The sequence below is a fragment of the Anthonomus grandis genome, chromosome 18, assembly GCF_022605725.1.
Source record: "Anthonomus grandis grandis chromosome 18, icAntGran1.3, whole genome shotgun sequence".
Taxonomy (NCBI): Eukaryota; Metazoa; Arthropoda; class Insecta; order Coleoptera; family Curculionidae; genus Anthonomus; species Anthonomus grandis.
The window spans coordinates 11,019,349-11,040,093 of record NC_065563.1 but is presented as its reverse complement, the minus strand read 5'-3'; the positions used below and the strand labels follow the sequence as shown (position 1 = coordinate 11,040,093).

At 35.7% G+C, this 20,745-nt stretch overlaps 1 protein-coding gene across 2 annotated transcripts in view; it reads left to right on the top strand.

Annotated features, from left to right (window-relative positions):
* The first annotated feature begins 3,626 nt into the window (after nucleotides 1-3,626).
* The window catches only part of LOC126746820 (cationic amino acid transporter 4), a 34,358-nt gene continuing 17,239 nt past the window's right edge, over nucleotides 3,627-20,745 (top strand). For both annotated transcript variants that reach the window (XM_050455220.1, XM_050455219.1), the window contains exons 1-2: nucleotides 3,627-3,796; nucleotides 20,574-20,730. In XM_050455220.1, the coding sequence (XP_050311177.1) occupies nucleotides 20,589-20,730 (142 nt within the window). In that variant the 5' untranslated portion in view covers nucleotides 3,627-3,796; nucleotides 20,574-20,588. The remainder of the gene's footprint in view (nucleotides 3,797-20,573; nucleotides 20,731-20,745) is intronic.

Below are 20,745 nucleotides of genomic sequence, written 5' to 3'. Positions count from 1 at the left end.
GCCGCGAACCAGGAAAGTCTGCAGTGGCTCCGTCGGGCACTCCCAAGTCTTTCTCCTTGGGAGGGGGTCACGCTGACAACAGTAGATCCCTCCACGCTTCGCTTACGCCGGGCCATCTTAAAGATCCCGGGTATTAGACATAAGTCTGACAAGGACACCCTGAGGCTTCTGGAGCTTCAAAATCCTGGCCTCCCGTGCTCCCAGTGGAGAGTGTGGGAGCGCAAGGAAGAGGCTAAGAACCTCAGGCTGGTGGTGGGGGTGGATGAGGGATCGGCCAAAACGATAAGGGACAGACAGGGCTCGCTATTTTATAGCATCACCAGGGCCTCTGTCTCCCTTATCGAGAGCAGGAAAGCGGCTGATGACACCAGGGTGGCTACTTCCACAGTGGCCCCTGGGCCCCCGGCCGCCGACTTAGAAGAGGCCACTACTGCTGACACCGCAGCTTCCGAGGGGCCAGGGCAATCTCCAAGGGCAAAGCGTGCTGGCAGTTAGCCATCCCCACACCAAACAGCATGCCTTTAACATTTCTTTAGGGGAATCTACAGCATGGAAGAGCGTCAACCGCTGTTCTGAGCTCCATATCGACGTCACCTTATTACAGGAGCCCTGGACTTACCAGGGCTCTATTAAAGGCCTGGGTTTAACTGGCGGCACATTACATAAACATGTACCTTGTGAGAATCCCCGCGCAATCATCCTTACTAGGAATATGCGGTGCTTTCTTCTCTCAGGTCTCTGTACAAGGGACCTAGTAGCCGTCAAACTGTCAATGGACACGGGAAAGAGGATCTGGTAGTCTGCTCTGCCTACTTTCCCATCGAAATTGAATCACCCCGGCCGTCACTGCGGTGGTCAAATACTGTAAAGACTTACTATCTGTTCACCTAGTACTTTGAACCTTTTCAGCTCATGGAGAGTGTCCCTTGAGGTCACAATGTCGGACCACAGGCACATTCTTTTTGAATTAAAGAAGCAGGCTCGGTGCGATACCTACAGCCTACAGAAATCCAAGGTGCGCTGACTGGGACCACTTTCGAGAGGAACTAGCAGCTCAAAGGCAATACAAAAAGACACTCAGGGACTCCAAAAGACAGTGCTGGAGACGGTTCAGCGATGACGTTGAAAACACACCCTTCGCAGCACGACTGTGCAAAGTACTGTCCAAGGAACCTGGAGCTAAAGTGGGGTCGCTGTCACTTCCAGATGGCGGCTTCACTACCAATGAGCGGGAGTCACTGGAGGTCATGCTGCACACTCACTTCCCAGACTCCAACTCGTCTCGCGATCCTCCTAGCTGTTCTCGGGCTCCGATTCGCTTAGAGTTCGAGACTGCAAGAAGAATAATTACCTACGAGAGGGTGAAATGGGCAATCAAGATATTCCTGCCCTTCAAATCTCCGGGCATGGATGGATTATATCCATGCCTTTTTCAAAACGGGTTAGAAGTACTAACCCCACACATAGTCAGACTATTCAGGACGTCCCTTGCTCAGGGCTACGTCCCAAAGTTATGGCGTCAAGTGAAAGTCGTCTTCATTCCGAAACCCAGAAAAGCGATTTTACAGATCCTAAATCGTACCGACCTATCAGCCTTACCAGCTTTATGCTGAAGGCGATGGAGAGGCTGATTGATCGGTACCTTAAGGAAAGCATCCTGGTCAAAAAACCACTGCATGTGCACCAATACGCCTATCAGGCGGGAAAATCCACGGCACACACCGCCTTGTGAGGAAGGTGGAGGGTGCTCTGGCTAGTGGCAAGGCCTGTTTGGGTGCGTTTCTAGACATTGAAGGGGCGTTCGACGACACCCTTTTCGCATTAATCTGCCAAGCACTCGAGAGCCGCGGCTCAGAACCCTGTTTAGTTAGCTGGATAGAGGCCATGCTCTCGAAACGTCATGTATCTGCCAGTGTACCGAGTGACTTCAGACCAGAGAGGCTTATCGGTTTCTCTAAGGCCTGGTTGGGCTCTGGTAAACCCCGGTGGGGCATGACGGGTCCATCACGAGACCTATATGCACAACTGCCTTGGCAGCCCACTGTCTCGACAATTCGACAATTCAATCCCTGATGGAAGATGTGAAAAATGATTCGAAAGTCCTGGAATAAAACAACATTTAATCTAAATGCCTGGAATATCTTAAAAATGCTCAAAAAAATCTGGAAAATGCCCAAAATTTTGGAATTAGAAATTGAAAGCAAAAAAATATTTTAGAACAATAAAATTAAAAGACAAATTATTTAAAATACTTGAAAGACGTGGAAAATGACCCTAAGGGCTAAAAATTAAATTATATATTATTTCAAATGCCTTAAATATTGTAAGGAAGTTCTGAAAAAATTCCAAAAGTTTGTTTTTAAATTTCAACATTTCTGGAATAAAAAATTGGAAACAAAACTCAGCCTATTAAAATTAAGAGAAAAATGATTTGACATACTTGAAACACGTGGAAAATGCCCCTAAAATCCAGGAATAACACCAGATATATTCCAAATTCCTGGAATAATATAAGAATGCTCGAAAAATCCAGAAAATTTATTTCAAAAATGTAAAAGTTCTGACAAGAAATTGTGAAGAAAAACTTATATTTTTAAACATTAGAATTGAAAAATTAATTTTTTAAATTATAATAATGTCCCGAAATTGTCGAAATTTGTTTATTATTTCTGTTACTGTACTTTCATCGGTTCATATGACATTTATAATAAATTTTAATCATATCTTGCCTTTTTTCATTCGTAAAAACCATAATTGCCTAAATTATTAGTAAAATAACTGTCAGTAACAATTAACAACAAAATATACATATATTAAAAACATTTCATATTTATTACAGTTTATATATTGTCATGTCAATTTATCACAGACAACTGCGGCAAATTTCGTTTTTTTACAAAAAATTAATATAACGCATGATACTTTTCCACAGATTTTAAAAAATGTACAATTCAATATAGCGCCCATTAGAAAAAATAGAGTTAATGATGGTTGACAAAAGGCGAAACGTCGTATTAAAAATCTAAAAACACCATCATGTAGCACAAAAAAAAAGTGTCCGAGACCTCTATGTTGAGGGTCGAATTTAAAACACCCTGTATACAATGATCTCGGATACAACAAGATCCACTTATAATAAATAATATAAATAATAATCCCGGCAGCAACATAATAATATGGTAAACACATATAACTTCTAGGCACTAATTTACATATTATATATCTATATATACCTATGCAAGAACAGTTATATAGGCGATTTACATAAATATGTTGATCCCATTTAATGGTAATTTAATTTCGAAAAAATGTAGGACAAAAATAGCGTTAAAACCGGATGAATAACCACTCTGGCCGGTTAGATTTATATGCGACTAATTTTTTTTTTGTTGTATTTCGGAGAATTTCAATTTGCCATCATCATCATCGGTCATGCAAAGCTCATCTTACAGTCGTGATGGCCATTTAAAATAAAAAAAAAAAAACAAAGGAACAACAATGACTAATTGTTTATTATTGTTCAAATTATGTTATATAACGTGTAGATAAAGAAAAAAATAAAACCCGAAATGGAGAGCGTGGAAAATCGATTTTTCCGAACGTCTGCGCTCTCGATTTTCCGACTTCTTTTCACCCTTCAATTCCTGACGTGCAGATCCCGTAAACTTCCCGTTTTTGTTAAATCCGTAACGTATTGCACAAATTCCTGGGCACAATTTAAGGCAGAACGAAAGCCTCGGGAGTGTTTTTGTATTTAACCAATCAATCGCTACTTTATATTAGCAAGAAGTTTCAGGTGAGTTCTAGACTTTGATTAGTCCATAGGCTAAAAATAGACTCTTAAAATATTACTTAAATGAATTGTAGAGTGGACTCTATTGAGGCCTCTATTACAAACTTCAGTCGAAGAAAGTATAATTACGACCCTGTCAAGGAAATTTGTGAAGGTGCTGGGAAAGTTTTTAATTTTAAGAGTAGAAAAGTGAATAATTAAGGGTTTTTAACAGGCATTTTAAGGGTTTTAGTGGGGTTCTGCTAAATGCGCCAGGAATATTGAGAGAGAAGAATTTTTTGAACTATTTTGCCAACCCTTAAAAAAATCATAATGTTGTTATTCCGTTAACAACAAAAAAACTGCGATGCAATAGTCAATATAGGTTTAACGGCACAATGCAACAACACCTCTCCAGCTAACTCTTTTAGATTTAGCTTCCCCAAATATTAAAGGGATAATTTTATTGTATCAGAGGCTATAGATTTGTTACTGCCCAATTGTATTCATCATACAGCATTAAATTTTAGTAGTTATGAAAAATACTTTTATGATTTTAAAAACTGTGATTATTTTCTTATAAACAATTATTTAACAGGTATTGATTGGATGTAAATGAATTTATCTCTTATTTTTACGACCGTTTATTTCAGGCTATTGAACATTAAGTACCTTTAAAAATATTTAAGACCTCAACATTTCCAAGTAGTGCGGAACTGCGCACTATGATCATAGACAAGAAAAAAGACCATAAATCATATACATGATAACATTTGTAACGCTTAGAAACCAAAGTTAAAAACTAAGCGATACATGCTATAATTCGCATTTAAATAACATAGAGTCTAATGGACATTTATTAACGAAAAAAGAAAGAATTTTATGTTGCCCCATGTAGTTGAATTTAATGGTTTGCTACTAACAGCAATAATCAAGAGTTGGTAAATTTGTTTTCAGAGTTTTTTCAACGGTATATAAAGAATCTATAATGAATTACCTATTCTGCTAGTTATGTCTTTCAGAAATGAATTAATGTGAATTATTATCAGTTTAATGTCACGGACATAATTGAGGCTGTAAATTTAATGCCCTTTAAACTTAGTTGTGGACCAGATGGTATTCCATGTTATTTTTTTTATTAAATTTGTATACACCTTAGCTATCTATACTTCTAAACTTAATATTTAACAAGTCCATGTCATTGGGAAGTTTCTGGAAAGAAAGCCATATAAGACCTATATTTAAATCTGGAAATAAATCTTCTGTAGAAAATTATAGAGGAATGTGCATTCAAAATGAAATACCTAAACTATTCAACTATCTCTTTGTTGATTAATTGCGCTGAGTTCAAATAAAAAATTAAATTAAAAAGTTAGCTAACTCACGATGACAAAAAAGGAAAAAAAGAGGTAATTAAGTGGACTGTAAACACTTAATGAGATTAACTAAAAACTTGGAAAACGCTGTTGTGAGACCTTACCTTTTAATATCGGTGGCCGAGATTTACGAATTATCTACACTTTCACGCTAGCGATTTTTCGGTGTTGAGTCGCGACTCTAAACTGTTTGACGATTAGAGCTCGAATGAATCGCGCACCGTTTAAGGCCTCAAAACGAGGAGTTGAAATTCAAGAAAAAAAAAATTAAATTATTTAAACAAATGAAATATTTCCTTAACAAGGTGAGTCATCCAAAGGCATTAAATTTAACTAAAGAAAAAATACCGAGTGATAAAAGAACATGAACTAAATAAACTACATGAAAATTAAATGAAAACATAACATACCGCCCACCAAAATGCATTGCATTTTTCAGTCCTCCGAAAGTGGCAAAGGACAGAGCTTCACCACAGGTCGCTTTAAAGTCCCATTACTAATGCGAACAGTAACAACTCTCACTATTCCATCTAAACCTGGATGTACCTCAGTTATGCGGCCCATTGACCAATGCAGAGGAGGGGCCAAATCATTGCGAATTAAAACTAAAGTTCCTGGTGAAAGATTACCACTGGATTTATGCCATTTAGCACGTTGGTGGTACGTATGCAAGTACTCACCAGATCAACGACTAGGGATGCCGCGAGACACGAGACACGAGATGTCTCGTCTCGTCTCGTCTCGTCTCGAAGCCATTTTATCTCGTCTCGAAAGTATTTTGTCTCGAATTTCGAGACAAGATAAAAATGTTCGAGACAAGGCGAGACGAGACGAGACGAGACGTCTCGATATATGTAAAATGCTTCCAGTAATAATTGGTAAAATTGTCATTAAAATCACGGAATAGGTTTTGATTATTTTTTTGTTTCCCCATTATTATACTAATGGGCTTATGATTTGTGTAACAGGTGGTGTGTAGATTGGAAAAAATATCCTTAGAATTTAGGGGTATGTTTATTTAAATCTCTTGAACCAGTCACGTCTGTTTTTATTTTAGCTGCGCATTTTTTTTTCAACTTAACGTTTTTATACAAGGTGTGTCATAAAACGGTGGGCTTTGTTATTTTAAACAAACACCATATATTATTATATTTTTTGAATTTACCAAAAATTTAAGAATATTACCTGCATTCACCGGACGGAACAGTTGCGTCACTGTTACAAAACTGAAAAACTATCGAAACCCTCCGAAAAATGGTAAAGTCCAGTGCAACGATATATTAGAATGGTCACCCGTCAAAACACCAGCATTCCACCTGCCAAACAATGTCATCCACTATTTACATTGTTTGAGAAGTAAAATGCTGGTGTTTTGACGGGTGACCATTCTAATATATCGTTGCACTTGCACTTTAACTGCATTCATAACGTGTCGATTTGTCCCTAGAGTTTTGGTTTTGCCATATTTTGCAATTTGCTTTATAATTATTATTTAAAGAGGCTCCTATTTAATAATATATTCACATACATATTATGTTTTTTAATACCTATCTTTCGTCTCGAACAAACAAAATCGAATGATACTTTGTCATCTGTTAAAAAAGTCTATGAAAAATGTCGACGTCTACAGGTAATATGTTCGATACGATTATTGGAATTTTTGTCTTAAAATAAGTATTCCTATATAACCTTCTAAGCCATGCTTCAAAGGCTGTGTATACCCTTTATAATAAATTACTTACTTAATTATGGAATAAAGTAAATATAATAAATTATAAATTTTAGAATAAAAAAATATAGAGCCAAACAAATACACAAATTTATGTTTAATATTTTAATAGGTACATTATAGTTATTACATTGCACTCTTCATAAAGAAATAATATAAATTCTGAAACTTAAATATTAAAAATACGAGAACAAATTAAGTTTACGTTAAATAAATATATTTTATAAACAGCAACAACAAATAAATACATTTAAAAAACAATATAACATGACAAGTAAGATATAAGTATAAACTTAATTAGAATAGACATTTAGTTCAAATTTATCTATGTACGTAAAATGTTTAGATCAAATTGCTAATAAATACCAAAAGGCATAAATAAATACCCAATAAAAAGCTAAGTTTCAGTAGTCAATATTGATTTTATCTTTTAATCTACAAGTGTACCATGAATTTAAGCACAGCAATGAACGAGCCGATTCTGCGTTGAGTCTATTCCGTTGTTTTGTAACAACCAAGCCAGCTTTTTTCATATGGCGTGTAACATATGGCAATGATAAAAAAGAACCTTCTTGGGTAAAATATACTTGATGAGTACTTGAAAATCTAGGGAAAAAAGGGTAATATGTTTATGGCTGCATATAATGACCAAATATTAAATATTGTTACTATATTAAATATTGTTATAATAGTTTTTTTTAATACTTAGTTCTGTGACAACCATAACATAACTTTTTCTTAACGAATAACAAATTAATATTAATTTTATTAAAAATAATATTATTTAATAATTTAATACCTACCTTTCTAATATTTTATTGATATTTTTCTGCTGTTAAAAGGTATGTTGACAACTGTAGCTTAAATGCATATAAAATATTATTTTCAATATTCTGCTATTGCCGCTTTTATAAAAACACTATGACTGTTTTATATTATTGCTTACTATAGATTGTTGGAAAATGCGTTTTACATGACTTTAATGGGGTGCTCATATAAATATTTTATTAAATCTTAAAAAAATCTTTCCCAACATGCCTACCTGCCCAATTAATTTAAAAATCGAATATGATTTTTTTTAACTTTCATACTTAACTACCTATAATATGTTTATTGTTTATTGGGGTCTATTAAATTTTTAAGTTTTATCCTGGGCTTTTACATAGGTATCAGAACTTTTCGAGACAAAACGAGACGAGACGAGACGAGACGAGATAAGGTCTTGTCTCGACGAGACATAAGCTTGTCTCGACTCGTCTCGAAAAATATTTGTCTCGAACTTTCGAGACGAGACGAGACAATTCTTAATCTCGTCTCGTCTCGTCTCGTGGCAACCCTATCAACGACGCCAAAATTCTTGGTGCATTTTTTGAAGCATTTTCCAACGGGAAGTGAGGTGACATCCAATTCAGGAGGAACACTCGGAGGTTCCAGGGTCAGGAGATGACCCGGGGTTAGAGCAGTCATATCATTGGGATCATTACTAAAGGGTGTAAGAGGTCGCGAGTTAAGAAAGGCTTCAATCTGAACCAATACAGTATTTAGCTCCTCATAGGTCAAACACTGCATACCAATGACTCTGTATAAATGAGTTTTTACAGATTTCACTCCGGCCTCCCACAATTCTCCAAAGTGGTTAAAATGCCATGTTATACCTTCAGATGCGGCGGATTTTAACATAAAATTATTTAACTGCTTGGATGCACCAATAAAGTTGCTACCACAATCAAATCAATCAAATCAAAAATGGTTTATTAGTCAAAATGTACAGTTTTATAGGTCAATAAAAATTACAAAGAAAAAAAAATTACATTGACAAATAGGACTATTCTCTCGATTATAAAACCGTTTTCCCTAGTTAGCACAAGCAAAGAAGGGATGAAAAAGCCCTTTACAATTTACAGAAACAATTTTACAAAAATAAAAATAACGTTTTTATATAGGAATGCAAAGTAAGATATAGAATTAATTAACCTAAGATTTTAAGACAGGCAGCGGCAGTGTGACAACGGACGAGCGCAAGGAGAGAGGACAGACGAGGCGAAAAAAGACCCCAAAAAAATAACCCCAAGATGCGTGCATCGGCCTAGGCTATTAAAAAATATACGTATGTATGTTACGGAAAAAGAAAGAATAAAACTAAAAACGGGATTTTAAAATATAATCTCCGAACATTCCACTGAAAATTAGCATATTATATACACATGTATATCTTCTGTTACATGTTACTATTTCTTGTATTATGTTATTATACGCATTATCACATTTTATATATCACCCTACTTGAATTAATTGCCAATTATTTGTTCCATAAGTAGTTTAGATTTTATTTGACCAGAGAAAGTTCCCAAGGGCATTTGCTTTATGTCATTGTTTAAGCCATTCCACATTTGAACAGCTACATACTTAAAAGAACGTTGAAATGCTGCGCTTCTATGCAATGGTACGATAAAAACGTTATTTCGTGTGGCATGCGCATGTTCGAATTCTTGAAACTGACTTCTTAAATTAAATGGTTGATTATTATTTACTATGCGATATACAAAATTATACATATGTAGCTTTCTTCTATTGTTCATATTTAATATTTTATTATTATTGAGATAAGGCGATATATGGTTTCTGTAGGGGATACTATAAGAGAATCTCATACAGGAATTTTGGACTTTTTGTATAATTTTTTTATTTTGTGAAGATAAAGAATTTCCCTAGACTACGTCACCATAATCAAACAATGACAAAATAAGACTATCGCACAATAAGTACTTTTGTTTTGCCGATAAATTTCGCTTAAACTTAAAAAGTTTTTTTAAACGTAAATAAGCAGTTTTCGTTTTATTTTTTATGTGTAATTCAAAAGAGAGAGAGCTGTCAAATATAACGCCTAAATTTTTTGCCTCGGAAACAACAGGAATTGAAGTATTATCAATAGATATAGGATTTAAGGATAAGTTGTGTTCGAGCCTTTGCCTTATATTAAAGTTGGAGCACATAATAAGAATTTTAGATTTTGTGGCATTAAGCTTAAGATTATGATTTTCTGCGTATTTATGTAGACTAATTAAATCACTATTAAAATTTTGATAGAATAGATTTATATTATTAAGGAGAATTGGAATATAAACTTGGGAATCATCGGCATATTGTTGCAAAGTGGCGTGTTTTATTACTTTGTACATATCAGCCACGTAAATAGAGAAAAGTAACGGCGATACTATAGAGCCTTGAGGTACTCCCTGGTTAAAAGGTGTAAATTCTGAGTAATGCTTTTCAGACTGCCGAACCACCATAACACAACTGTCTCTATTACGCAAATAATCCTTGAAAAAATTTACACCGCTCTCTGAAATACCAATATATTTTAATTTTGCCAATAACATTTCATGGTTAATCGTGTCAAAAGCCCTACTAAAGTCCAATAAGGCCATACATGTTGGCTGACCATTCTCCTCATTTACCCTAATATCATTTAAAATACCCACCAAACTTGTAGACGTGCTAAAGTTTTTTCTGAAACCGGATTGACAATCGGGGATAATTTTATGTTTATCAACAAAATTTGAAATTTGATTAAAAATATGTTTTTCCAGAATTTTAGATGATGCTGGTAGAATACTAATTGGTCTGAGATCTTTATGCTCTTTTGGATTTAAATTTTTTGGAATGGGTTTAATAATTGCCCTTTTCCACACATTTGGAGACTTTTGTTGAAGAATACATTCGTTAATAATATGCAATAAAGGACTTAAGCAAAAAGGCAAACACAATTTTATATCTTTTATAGAAATACCATCGATTCCCGTTGCATTTGATTTAATAGTCGAGATTATTTTAATCATATTGTCTTGGTCCAAAAGCTGGAAATTAAGTTCTACATTATTTATGGTATTATTTTGATAAAATTCAATACATTCTTTACTTGTAGTATCAGGTAGGGTGGAAACAGTATTAAAAAAATTGCCAATATCTGTTGGATTTGATATGTTAGTAGGTCGCTCGTTTTGATATCTTTTTCCTTTAGTTAAGAATAGTTTATCTGCTATTCTCCAAAATTCTTGTCCTTTTTTGTTTGATAATTGATTAAAAAATGTTATTTTTTCTCGTATTATAGCATGTTTTGTGTAGTTTCTTAGCTGTTTATAATATTCAAAATGAGGCTGAGATTTACTTTTCAGATATTTTTTATGAGCACGATCACGTAATTTGATAAGGGTTTTTATATTTTCGGTTATCCATGGACAGTATATTTTCTCTTTAATAATTTTATTTTTAGTCGGAGCATGTGTATTTAAAAGCTGTAAAATATGTTCATTAAAAAACTGCACTTTGTCATTAATATCTATAAGGCGGTACATCTGATCCCAATTTATAAGCAAACCATCGTTTATAAAATTTTCCATATTTATGTTGTTATAAACTCTGAAAGTCATGGATTTTTTTTTAACCTTTATGTTATCAATCGCTGTACAAATGTTGGCAGCGACCTCGGCAAGCTACAAATCGTCTCAAAGCAGCTAAGAAAGCTTCCGTAGATAGACTGGATACCAATTCTAAATGCAAAGCTTTAGTCGCAAAGCAAACAAACAAACATATCCGTTCATGAAATTGAAGAATGAAGAAATGAAGGTTTTACCTGTGATACGCGGGATGCAGGCAAATCATCCATAGGAGGTTGAATTGACTAAGGCCTACATCTAACACATTTACCAAGAATACGACGAATAACGGCTTTAGATGACAATATCCAAAATTGCTCTGTAATAAGAAACTGAACACTCTGCACACCAGCGTGAAAATACTTTAAATGAAAAAAAGTAACTACAAGCCTTGTAAACTCGTGATAACTGGGTAGGAGAGCGGGATAGTTATTGTTAAAACTTAAAGAATGTTTTAATCTACTACCGACACGTAGTATCCCAGCACTATCTAGGAAAACATTCAATTTTCTAAACGCTTTCGAAGGTATTTTATTTCCTTGAATTAACATTATATCCGAGGAAAAGGTTTGCGACTGAACATGTCTAACCAAAAGCATTAATGCATTGTGGAGTTCTACCAAAGTAAGGTTACCAATGAAATATTATGCTTATAGCGAAGAATATAGGCCATAATGCGTTTCAGTTTCTCGAGCGACGAGAACCTTGAAATAAGATTATCCAGAAAACCCTTAGAAGAAAAAATTAAGAGACATGTTTTCTTTTCTTCAGGTAAATCATGTGAAGTTGAAGGAGTGTTTATGAAGGAGATCCAGTTGCGAGTTGAGCTAATTAAAAAACTAGAACCCGCCCACCAAAGCGAACTATTACATAACTCCATAGGGAGCAAACCTCTAGAACCGAGATCGGCTGGATTATTCTCAGATGAAACATGATGCCAACAAGATAAAAGTAATCTTTCTTGGATAAAAGAAACGCGGTTGCTAACAAAAGTACTCCACCGATGCGGAGAGGCTTTAATCCAAGAAAGTGCTATTGTAGAAACACTCCAGGCGTATATTTTATTGATAACAAAAGATGTTTTATAAATATCGTAAACATGTGATAGCAAACGAGACAATAGCACAGCCGCACAAAGTTCTAGACGTGGTATAGAAAGTGTCTTTAGTGGTGCAACTTTTGATTTTGCACAACTGAAACGAGTGGTTGCTGACCGTTAGGTAGTAAACTACAAAAGTAAATAACGGCACAGTAACCCTTTTCGGAGCTATCACAGAGACCATGTAGTTCCAAAGTTTCAACAGGAGAATAAGGAAATAGTAGGCGAGGAATGTTGAGGCTAGAAAGGGTTGAAATATCTCTAACATAACAAAGATTAAGAATATCATTTGGAGGCGTTGCATCCCAATCCAACTTTAAATTCCACAAACGCTGAATTAAAAACTTGACGAGAAACGTTAAAGGGGAAAGAAAGCCCAGTGGGTCAGAAATTTTTGCCAAATTAGATAACAATAGGCGTTTAGTGCAACCCCTATCCACAGAGTTAACGAAAAATTGAAACACATCAGAGGAATGGTTCCAATAAAGACCTAAAACTTTTAGCGGACTTTCTGAATCAAAATTCAGAGAAATGTCCTCATTATACAAATAAGAAGGGGGTAAATCAGATAGCGAGCGAGGATCATTGCTACACCACTTTCTGCAGCATCAGTACTAAGTCCTTTTGAAGTTTTCTAGAATCTTCAATTGTTGATGAACCTCCAGTTAGATCATCAACATAGCATGAATTTAAAATAATTTGCGAGGCCTCAGGAAAATTATCCTTTTCCTCTTCAGCCAGAACAAACAATGACTTGATAGCCAAATAAGGCGCGCATGTTAGTCCATACGTTACCGTGAGAAGGCGGTAGTCAGCTATAGGTTGATCTTTAGAAAAGCGCCAAACAATTCTCTGATAATCAGTGTGGGCAGGGTTAACGATAATTTGCCGAAACATTTGACGAATATCCGCTAGGAAAACAAATCGATGAATTCTAAAACCAAGAAGCAACGCAAAAATGTCAGTTTGCAATTTCGGGCCAGACAGAAGATGATCATTAAGTGACATACCATCTGATGGTTTGGCAGAGGCATTGAATACGACACGAAGCTTAGTAGTGGGACTTGAATCCTTTAAAACACAGTGATGTGGAATATAGAACGACTTTTTTGGGATTACATCTGAAGATACTAATTCCATATGGTTCTGATCTAAACATTCCTTTATAAAAGCAGCATAAAGCTTCGGATTTTGCTGTAACCTGCGTTCTAACGATAAGAAATTGCGAAGACTAATTCTCTACTTCCATAAAAAATAGGCTCATCACCTCGGAAGGGCAGGGAAACCACAAATCGGCCATCCCGATTGCGATACGTAGTTTTACGGAAAATATTTTCGCATTTCTCGTCCTCGGGAGATAAAACTTTGACATGTGGTACTTCTTCAACTTCCCAAAATTTCTGCATAGTATCATTAACTGATGCCTGATAACAGAGATGCGATTGTGTAGCGATAGGTGAAGAGTTGGAAACCGTTTTACCCATCAATATAAAACCAAAAACAGTGTTAATTCCCACTGGCTCATTATAGTCACCGGTAAGTCTACCCTCCAGTAAAATATAGGGGAACAATGGAGCACCTATTAATACATCAATAGAGCTAGGAGTATCATAGAAAGGGTCAGCCAAGGACGCGCTGCGTAAATGAGGCCAGTTTGCGGTAGAAATAGGATGACTAGGTAATAGCCCGCAAATTTTTGGAAGAACTGCAGCTTCCAAATCAAAATTCGGAGTGAATTTATTACAAGGTCGAATCTTGGTAAATACACTTCTTGCACAGTTTTGTACATGAGCTTCTCCAATACCTTGAACGGAGCAAGGCGTCTTATAGGAAGTAAGTCCAAGACGTTTAACATAATTTTGTGAGATAAAGTGAAGTTACGAGCCAGAATCAAGCAATATTCTAATTTTCTGAAATGTTCCTGACCCATCTAACATATCTATAAGAGCCGTAGAAAGCAGCACATTACTAGAATTATAATTACTACTCGAGTCGCGACTCTAAACTGTTTGACGATTAGAGCTCGAATGAATCGCGCACCGTTTAAGGCCTCAAAACGAGGAGTTGAAATTCAAGAAAAAAAGAAAAAAGTTAAATTATTTAAACAAATGAAATACTTCCTTAACAGAGTGAGTCAACCAAAGGCATTAAATTTAACTAAAGAAAAAATACCGAGTGATAAAAGAACATGAATTAATATGAACTAAATAAACTACATGAAAATTAAATGAAAACTTAACAAACCGCCCACCAAAATGCATTGCATTTTTCAGTCCTCCAAAAGTGGCAAAGGACAGAGCTTCACCACAGGTCGCTTTAAAGTCCCATTACTAGTGCGAACAGTAACAACTCTCACTATTCCATCTAAACCTGGATGTACCTCAGTTATGCGGCCTGCAACATCAGAGGTCTAAACACCAATATTAATGCAGTACACCAACACCTGCAATCAAATAAGCCTCACATTCTGGCATTGGCAGAAACAAAGGTGAAACCTTCAACAACAAATGTTCACCTCATTTATCCTGGATACGATCTACACAGCCGATTTCGACTAAACTTTGGATTGGCAGTATTTGTCAAGAACGATTTGAGTTGTCAGCGGGAGAAAACGCTTGAACCTGCGGATTTCGACGTCATGACTCATCAACATCGAGTCCATCTGCCTACTCCAAGGACGTCGCTGTATCGAGACTCATTCATCTGGAGAACATCTTCATTGTGGAACGGGCTTCCACCTCACATATTTCCCGACGCATACAACCTACAGCGATTCAAGATAAACGCCCGCAAATATCTTCGCGCAAGCACCACTCCAAGAGTGACATAGGACTTTCCTCTTGTGCTTGTGTTTACCATAAAAAAAAACACAAAAACACCAACACACTGTATTGAGAACATAAAACTAGTTTACGGAGTTCTTCAATTTTAGTCCTCAAACCACCAACATTAAAACAAAATACTTGTAATGGGGCTAAACAGTGTTTTTTCTTCTATTTTCAGATTTATAAGTATCAGTAGTCGTAGCGATATATGGTGCATCATTTTTATATTTAATTGAAAACATTTGTTTCATCACTATTCTTCCTTCTATTGAGTTCAGTGACCACCCGTTTGATGCACTCTCTCTGCATCATCGTTAAATCACCTTTAATTTTATATGTATGATTCCCAGGCACCTTTCGTCCAGCCGACAGTATATCCTTAACTATCCTGCTCTCGAAAAACACTACCTTAAGTGGCCGAACATAATTGTCTCTTTGCTTTCCCAATCTAATCACCTTGCCCATTTTGTCTACAGCCGATTCTTTGTTTATAGATAACAGAAGTTCAGATACCTTTTGCTGATCATCTTGGATTTTATTACAATTGGATTCAGGTACATTGTATACTATAATATTGTTAGCCCTCGGTGCTCTATCGTTTACTTCAGTTAAAACAGTATCCATACTAGGTGGCATGTACGGAGAAGCTTCAGACAGCGGAGGATACTGCTGAGTGATTGAAGATTTTACCGCAGCCAAATCCTTTTTACAGTTCATCAAACGAGCTTGCAAAGGATGTCTTAATAGTTTTAATGGCTTCACTGAGAGTCTTCATGTTCTCCAAAAATCCTGTCATGTTCTTGGTCTCAACCCTCACTGCCCTAATTTGTTGCTCCAAAGAGGTTATCCGTGCTTCCATCACGAATAAATTTTTGAGTTTAGGAGTACAATCTTTACATATATAAGGAATAGATCAATTGTCCGGACTTCACTGGATCCAATTTTCGCACAAGATTTGCATTTAATTACTTTGCACCAGTCACATGGATATCCGAAAACATGTCCTGGATTCTTGGGTGGATCTTTAAATGTGCATTGCTGGTAACAAACTAAATACGTACCAGACATAGTTCAGTAGACACCACTTAAAATCCCGATAAACTACACACTAGGCCTTTTTAAGGTTAGATTTTAAAAACTTGTTTTTTTGGGGGAAAAAAGCACCATCAGGGAACACTCTGAAACGGCAACTCTAAGCTTTAGACGCAAAAAACTAGTTATATCTCAAAAAAAATCGAAATTTAATACAGGAAAATTTATAACAAACAGTTGTGGTAAATATATACAGGGAGAGCAAAAAATTGTGGGACAAATACATCCCAGCGGGATTTTTAGGTGGGTTATAAATATCCCTAGGGGCCAAAAAAACGCATTTTTGTATTTAAAAATTTTTATTTTTTCACAAAAAGACAACCCGCAAAGTTAGGTATTTTAGGACGAACGATAAAGCGCAAAACAATGCTTGCACAACCCTACATCGCGCATTGCACAAATATTAGTGGTTCTACGTTATTTTTTCTGAAGAGCGCAACGAGCACATCTTGGTCGTTTCGATGTTTCTATTGGACCACATTTTTTAGTACGATCTCTTTGATGGATTTCCATGACTGTTTCTTCGAAGTTTGCTGTTGTTTTTCTTCGATTAGGTCCTCTGCTAAGGTAAATAAAAATTCCAGTAAGGGTATCTATTTTTGGGTACGACGTAAGTCATTATATATTACCCAGCTGTTAACAACAGTAATAATCAAAAGTCGATAAAATACTTTTTTCCACCATTTGCATGATTTTCTGCCAAAGTCATACACACCACTCATCTGATCAGCCAGATCTACACCACCCATGATTTCATTGTAGTATGCAATAGCAGTGGGACATGGTACGTCAACTCTATGCCCAGTCTTGTCTTTTCTCTTCACACAGGTTATATCAGGGGTATGGCAGTTACTCAAAAGAATAACCTGCTTTGTATCTGCAGTACTTAGCAGGTCATCTAGCTATAAGGTCTGATGATGCTTTATTAGCGAAACATGTCACCACCTGATTAATTAAAAAGACATTTTGAGACTGAGAATTGGAGTTTTCATTCTTGCTCATTTGATCGCAATAGAGTTTGTTTGATTTGATAAAAACTCGACTTTGACTAGACATTTTTCGTTTTTCGATTAATTTTTGTGGCATGTCTTTTCTTGTAATAATGGCTGTTCCCACAGCTGGGTATTGGAGGGAATCCATGAAACGGACTGATGTAAAAAAACGATCAAAGGCCAGAACTACGTTTGGATTTTGTATAGTTTCACATAATTTTTTTACAACAGTTTCGCCCAAAGTTCCGCTCCTTTCAACGTCGTCCTTGCCGCAATATACATTTGCATTAGACCATAATTTTATGCCTCTTTTCACAGGTTTTTGGTGGCACATATTGTTTCAGTGAAGATCTTCCTTTGAAGCCCACCATGCTCTCGTCAATACTTTGACTTGTACTGTCGGATCGATATTTCTGAAACGTATATTTGAAGCAAGATAGAAGCTCTTGTACATAGTAAATCTTACTGACTGGATTATTGAAATAAAGCTTGGATAGTAAAAACAAACCCCTGTTTTCGGATATGGCCGATTTGATGGCCTTGTTTCCCAAAGATGGATGCGATGACCAGTAAGGGCGAAGTTTTGGCACCTTATTGAAACACATAACTAATGTGCAGCCAATAGTGATCATACTCTTCCCTGCATCAGTGAAAGTCGCCTGCTTTTTTTTTGTAAATTTTGATTTGCTGGTTTGTAGACTCAGCAATAAAAGTAAATAAACTTCAAGGACAAATTTTAGTGAATATGTCCAGCGGGGAGGCATTTGCAGCAATTGAAGGATACATTGACTTTCATTTGGAATGCTAAGTCTTGGGATATAGGTATTTGTAGGTAATGGCTAAATTATATTACCAGTTGTAACAGGAGTTTCAGCCTCTTGATCTGAATTTTCAGCAGAAATAATGCCGTCGTTGGTTTGGGTTAGGTTCTCGTTTGCATCACTTTCAATGTCTCCACTATCTTCGTCCGAGGGCTGATACAACTCGTCGGACTCTTCACAATTATGGAATGGGTCTTCTTCTGAGGAAGAGTCTTCATATGGGGATTGCACGTCTTCTCCTGATGACAACTCTTCTAAATTGTCAGCAAGATCTTGAAGCTCTGCCCTAGTCAACTTCTTTCTTGATATACTGAAAAATACCATTGGGATATAAATCACCCTATCAGAAAACCCACTGGAACACATATATTACACCCAAAATGCAAAAACCATCAAAATACTTTGCTATTATATATGCTGAACTTACCTAAACAGATTGCTTCAAAAACTATCAAATTTGTAAAAAAACAGTGTCAAAAACAAACAACGTGCTCGCTTTTCGGCGTTTACAATCAGAATGACCTCCAAAAAGCGCGTCGCTGCCTGTAGAAAAATTGTTAAAACCTTAAAATACCCGCTAATGACAATTTCTATTAAAAACGGGACAGATAGATGTTATGAAATGTATGTTGGGATTTATTTGTCCCATTGGGGCCGAAAGGGTTAACAACAAAAACTGTAATATAATAGTCAATAACCATTATTTAATGAATTGACAAATTGTCGAATGTGCTAACAAATAATTCTGGATATATTGGGCGTATTTGAGAAATCCCCACTAAGTCACAGCAAAGTCATGGTTTGTGTTTTCAATAAATTGGTGAATGCGCCAGTAAAACATAAAATTTCAAATTTTTCTTCCATACAACAACAACCCCGTCATATAACAATGGATGTAAATTTTTACCCTAAAAACCTCTGAAACTATTCGATTCACATTGTTTTTGCTACAACTGCTTATTTAGCCCCTTAGAAGTGGTTTTCATAAAATGGAGAATGCACTAGATAAACCTTCATTTGAAATATTATAACGTTGTTATTCAGTCAACAGAAAAAAAACATCAATGTCATAGTCAGTAACTGTTTTAGTCTTAAATTTTATTGACAAATTGATGAAGGCACCAAATGTTTGTCTTTTCAAATAATTCCCAAAGTATTGCGCGTATTATAGAAATATTCACTCAAGTCACATCAAGACTCCTAGAAAAAGTGTTAATAAATTGGTGAATGCACCAGACAATATTTAAATAATGCTAAATATATTCAATTATCATTGAGTTATTTTCTATACAACAACCAAAATCTTCATATAATAGTAATTATACGAAGTAAACCAAGTTACAGTAGTTATGACCAAAGCAACGGTGGTATTATCAGGACATATGGTTCATGACAAATTGGTGGATGCCCTAGTGCTCTCTTAAAAAATAGAATGCGCTAGACAAATTATAAATTTGCAATATCTCCGATTGTGTGAGAGGAATTAAAGAAGTTTTTTCACTAGATCATAGTTGGTCATTATCCAACCTTTGGAGTACTTGACCAAGCCCTAAATTATTAGTTATCCATTAAAATCATTAATGCATTATTGCTATTCCTTATAAGGAAAAAATTTTAATATAATGGTCAGAAACCTCCAAATAATCCACTTCAATGATTACTATTTTGCAATAGTAAAAAACTCCAACATTTTATAGACAAATGAGTAAATCCGTCAAATTTTTAAAAAATAACTCGTTTAGAAACATTGTACGTATTATACAAATCTTAGCAGCTCTCATTAACTCATAGCAGAACCCTTGAGTGTTGTTCATAAATAGGTGAATGCGCCAGACAATTTTTAAATTTCAAATAACTCTAAAGATATGAAAAGTACTATAAAATTTTTTGAAATAAATTATAGTTAGACCCTTTATCTTTAAGCCCATGGAAAAGCAAAAAATTATTCTATGAGCAATTCTTCACACTAGAGTATTCTTCGACTCTTGAAAGTACTTTGATAAATTGGTGAATGCACCGGGCCAATCTTAAATTTCGAATAACTCCGAAAGTATGAGAGGTACTAAAGAAGTCTTGTCACTTAATCATAATTGGACCCTTTATCCAACGCTTGGACTGTATTGCCGCCCCACAATTTCTTAATAATCCACTAAAATCATTATTATAATGTTCCTATTGCAAGCAACAGCAAAAAAAAGTTCTTTTTAAATAACTTTAATAAGTATTAGGCGTTTCATAAAAAATCTTCACTAACTCACAACAGGACCCCGGAAAGCCTCGTCAATAAATGGGCGAAAGCTCCAGACAAACTTTAAATTTCAAATAACTCCGAAAGTACCGAAGCTACTAAAGAACCTTTTTCACCAGATCATAGTGGGATTCGGCCTAAAGTTAGAATCAAGACCTTATTCAATTTTCCCGTATATTTCAGGCCCGACAACCAAAAATGCCAGGTTCGAGAAAAATGATCCTAAAACACGTGATGTCCGGCATATGCACCAAAATGAACCGCAACAAGCAATTACCCTCTGACCTCATGGAAACCCCATTGAATAGATGCTTGAATACTTTCGATATCACCCTGCTCGGTAGGCCATATTATA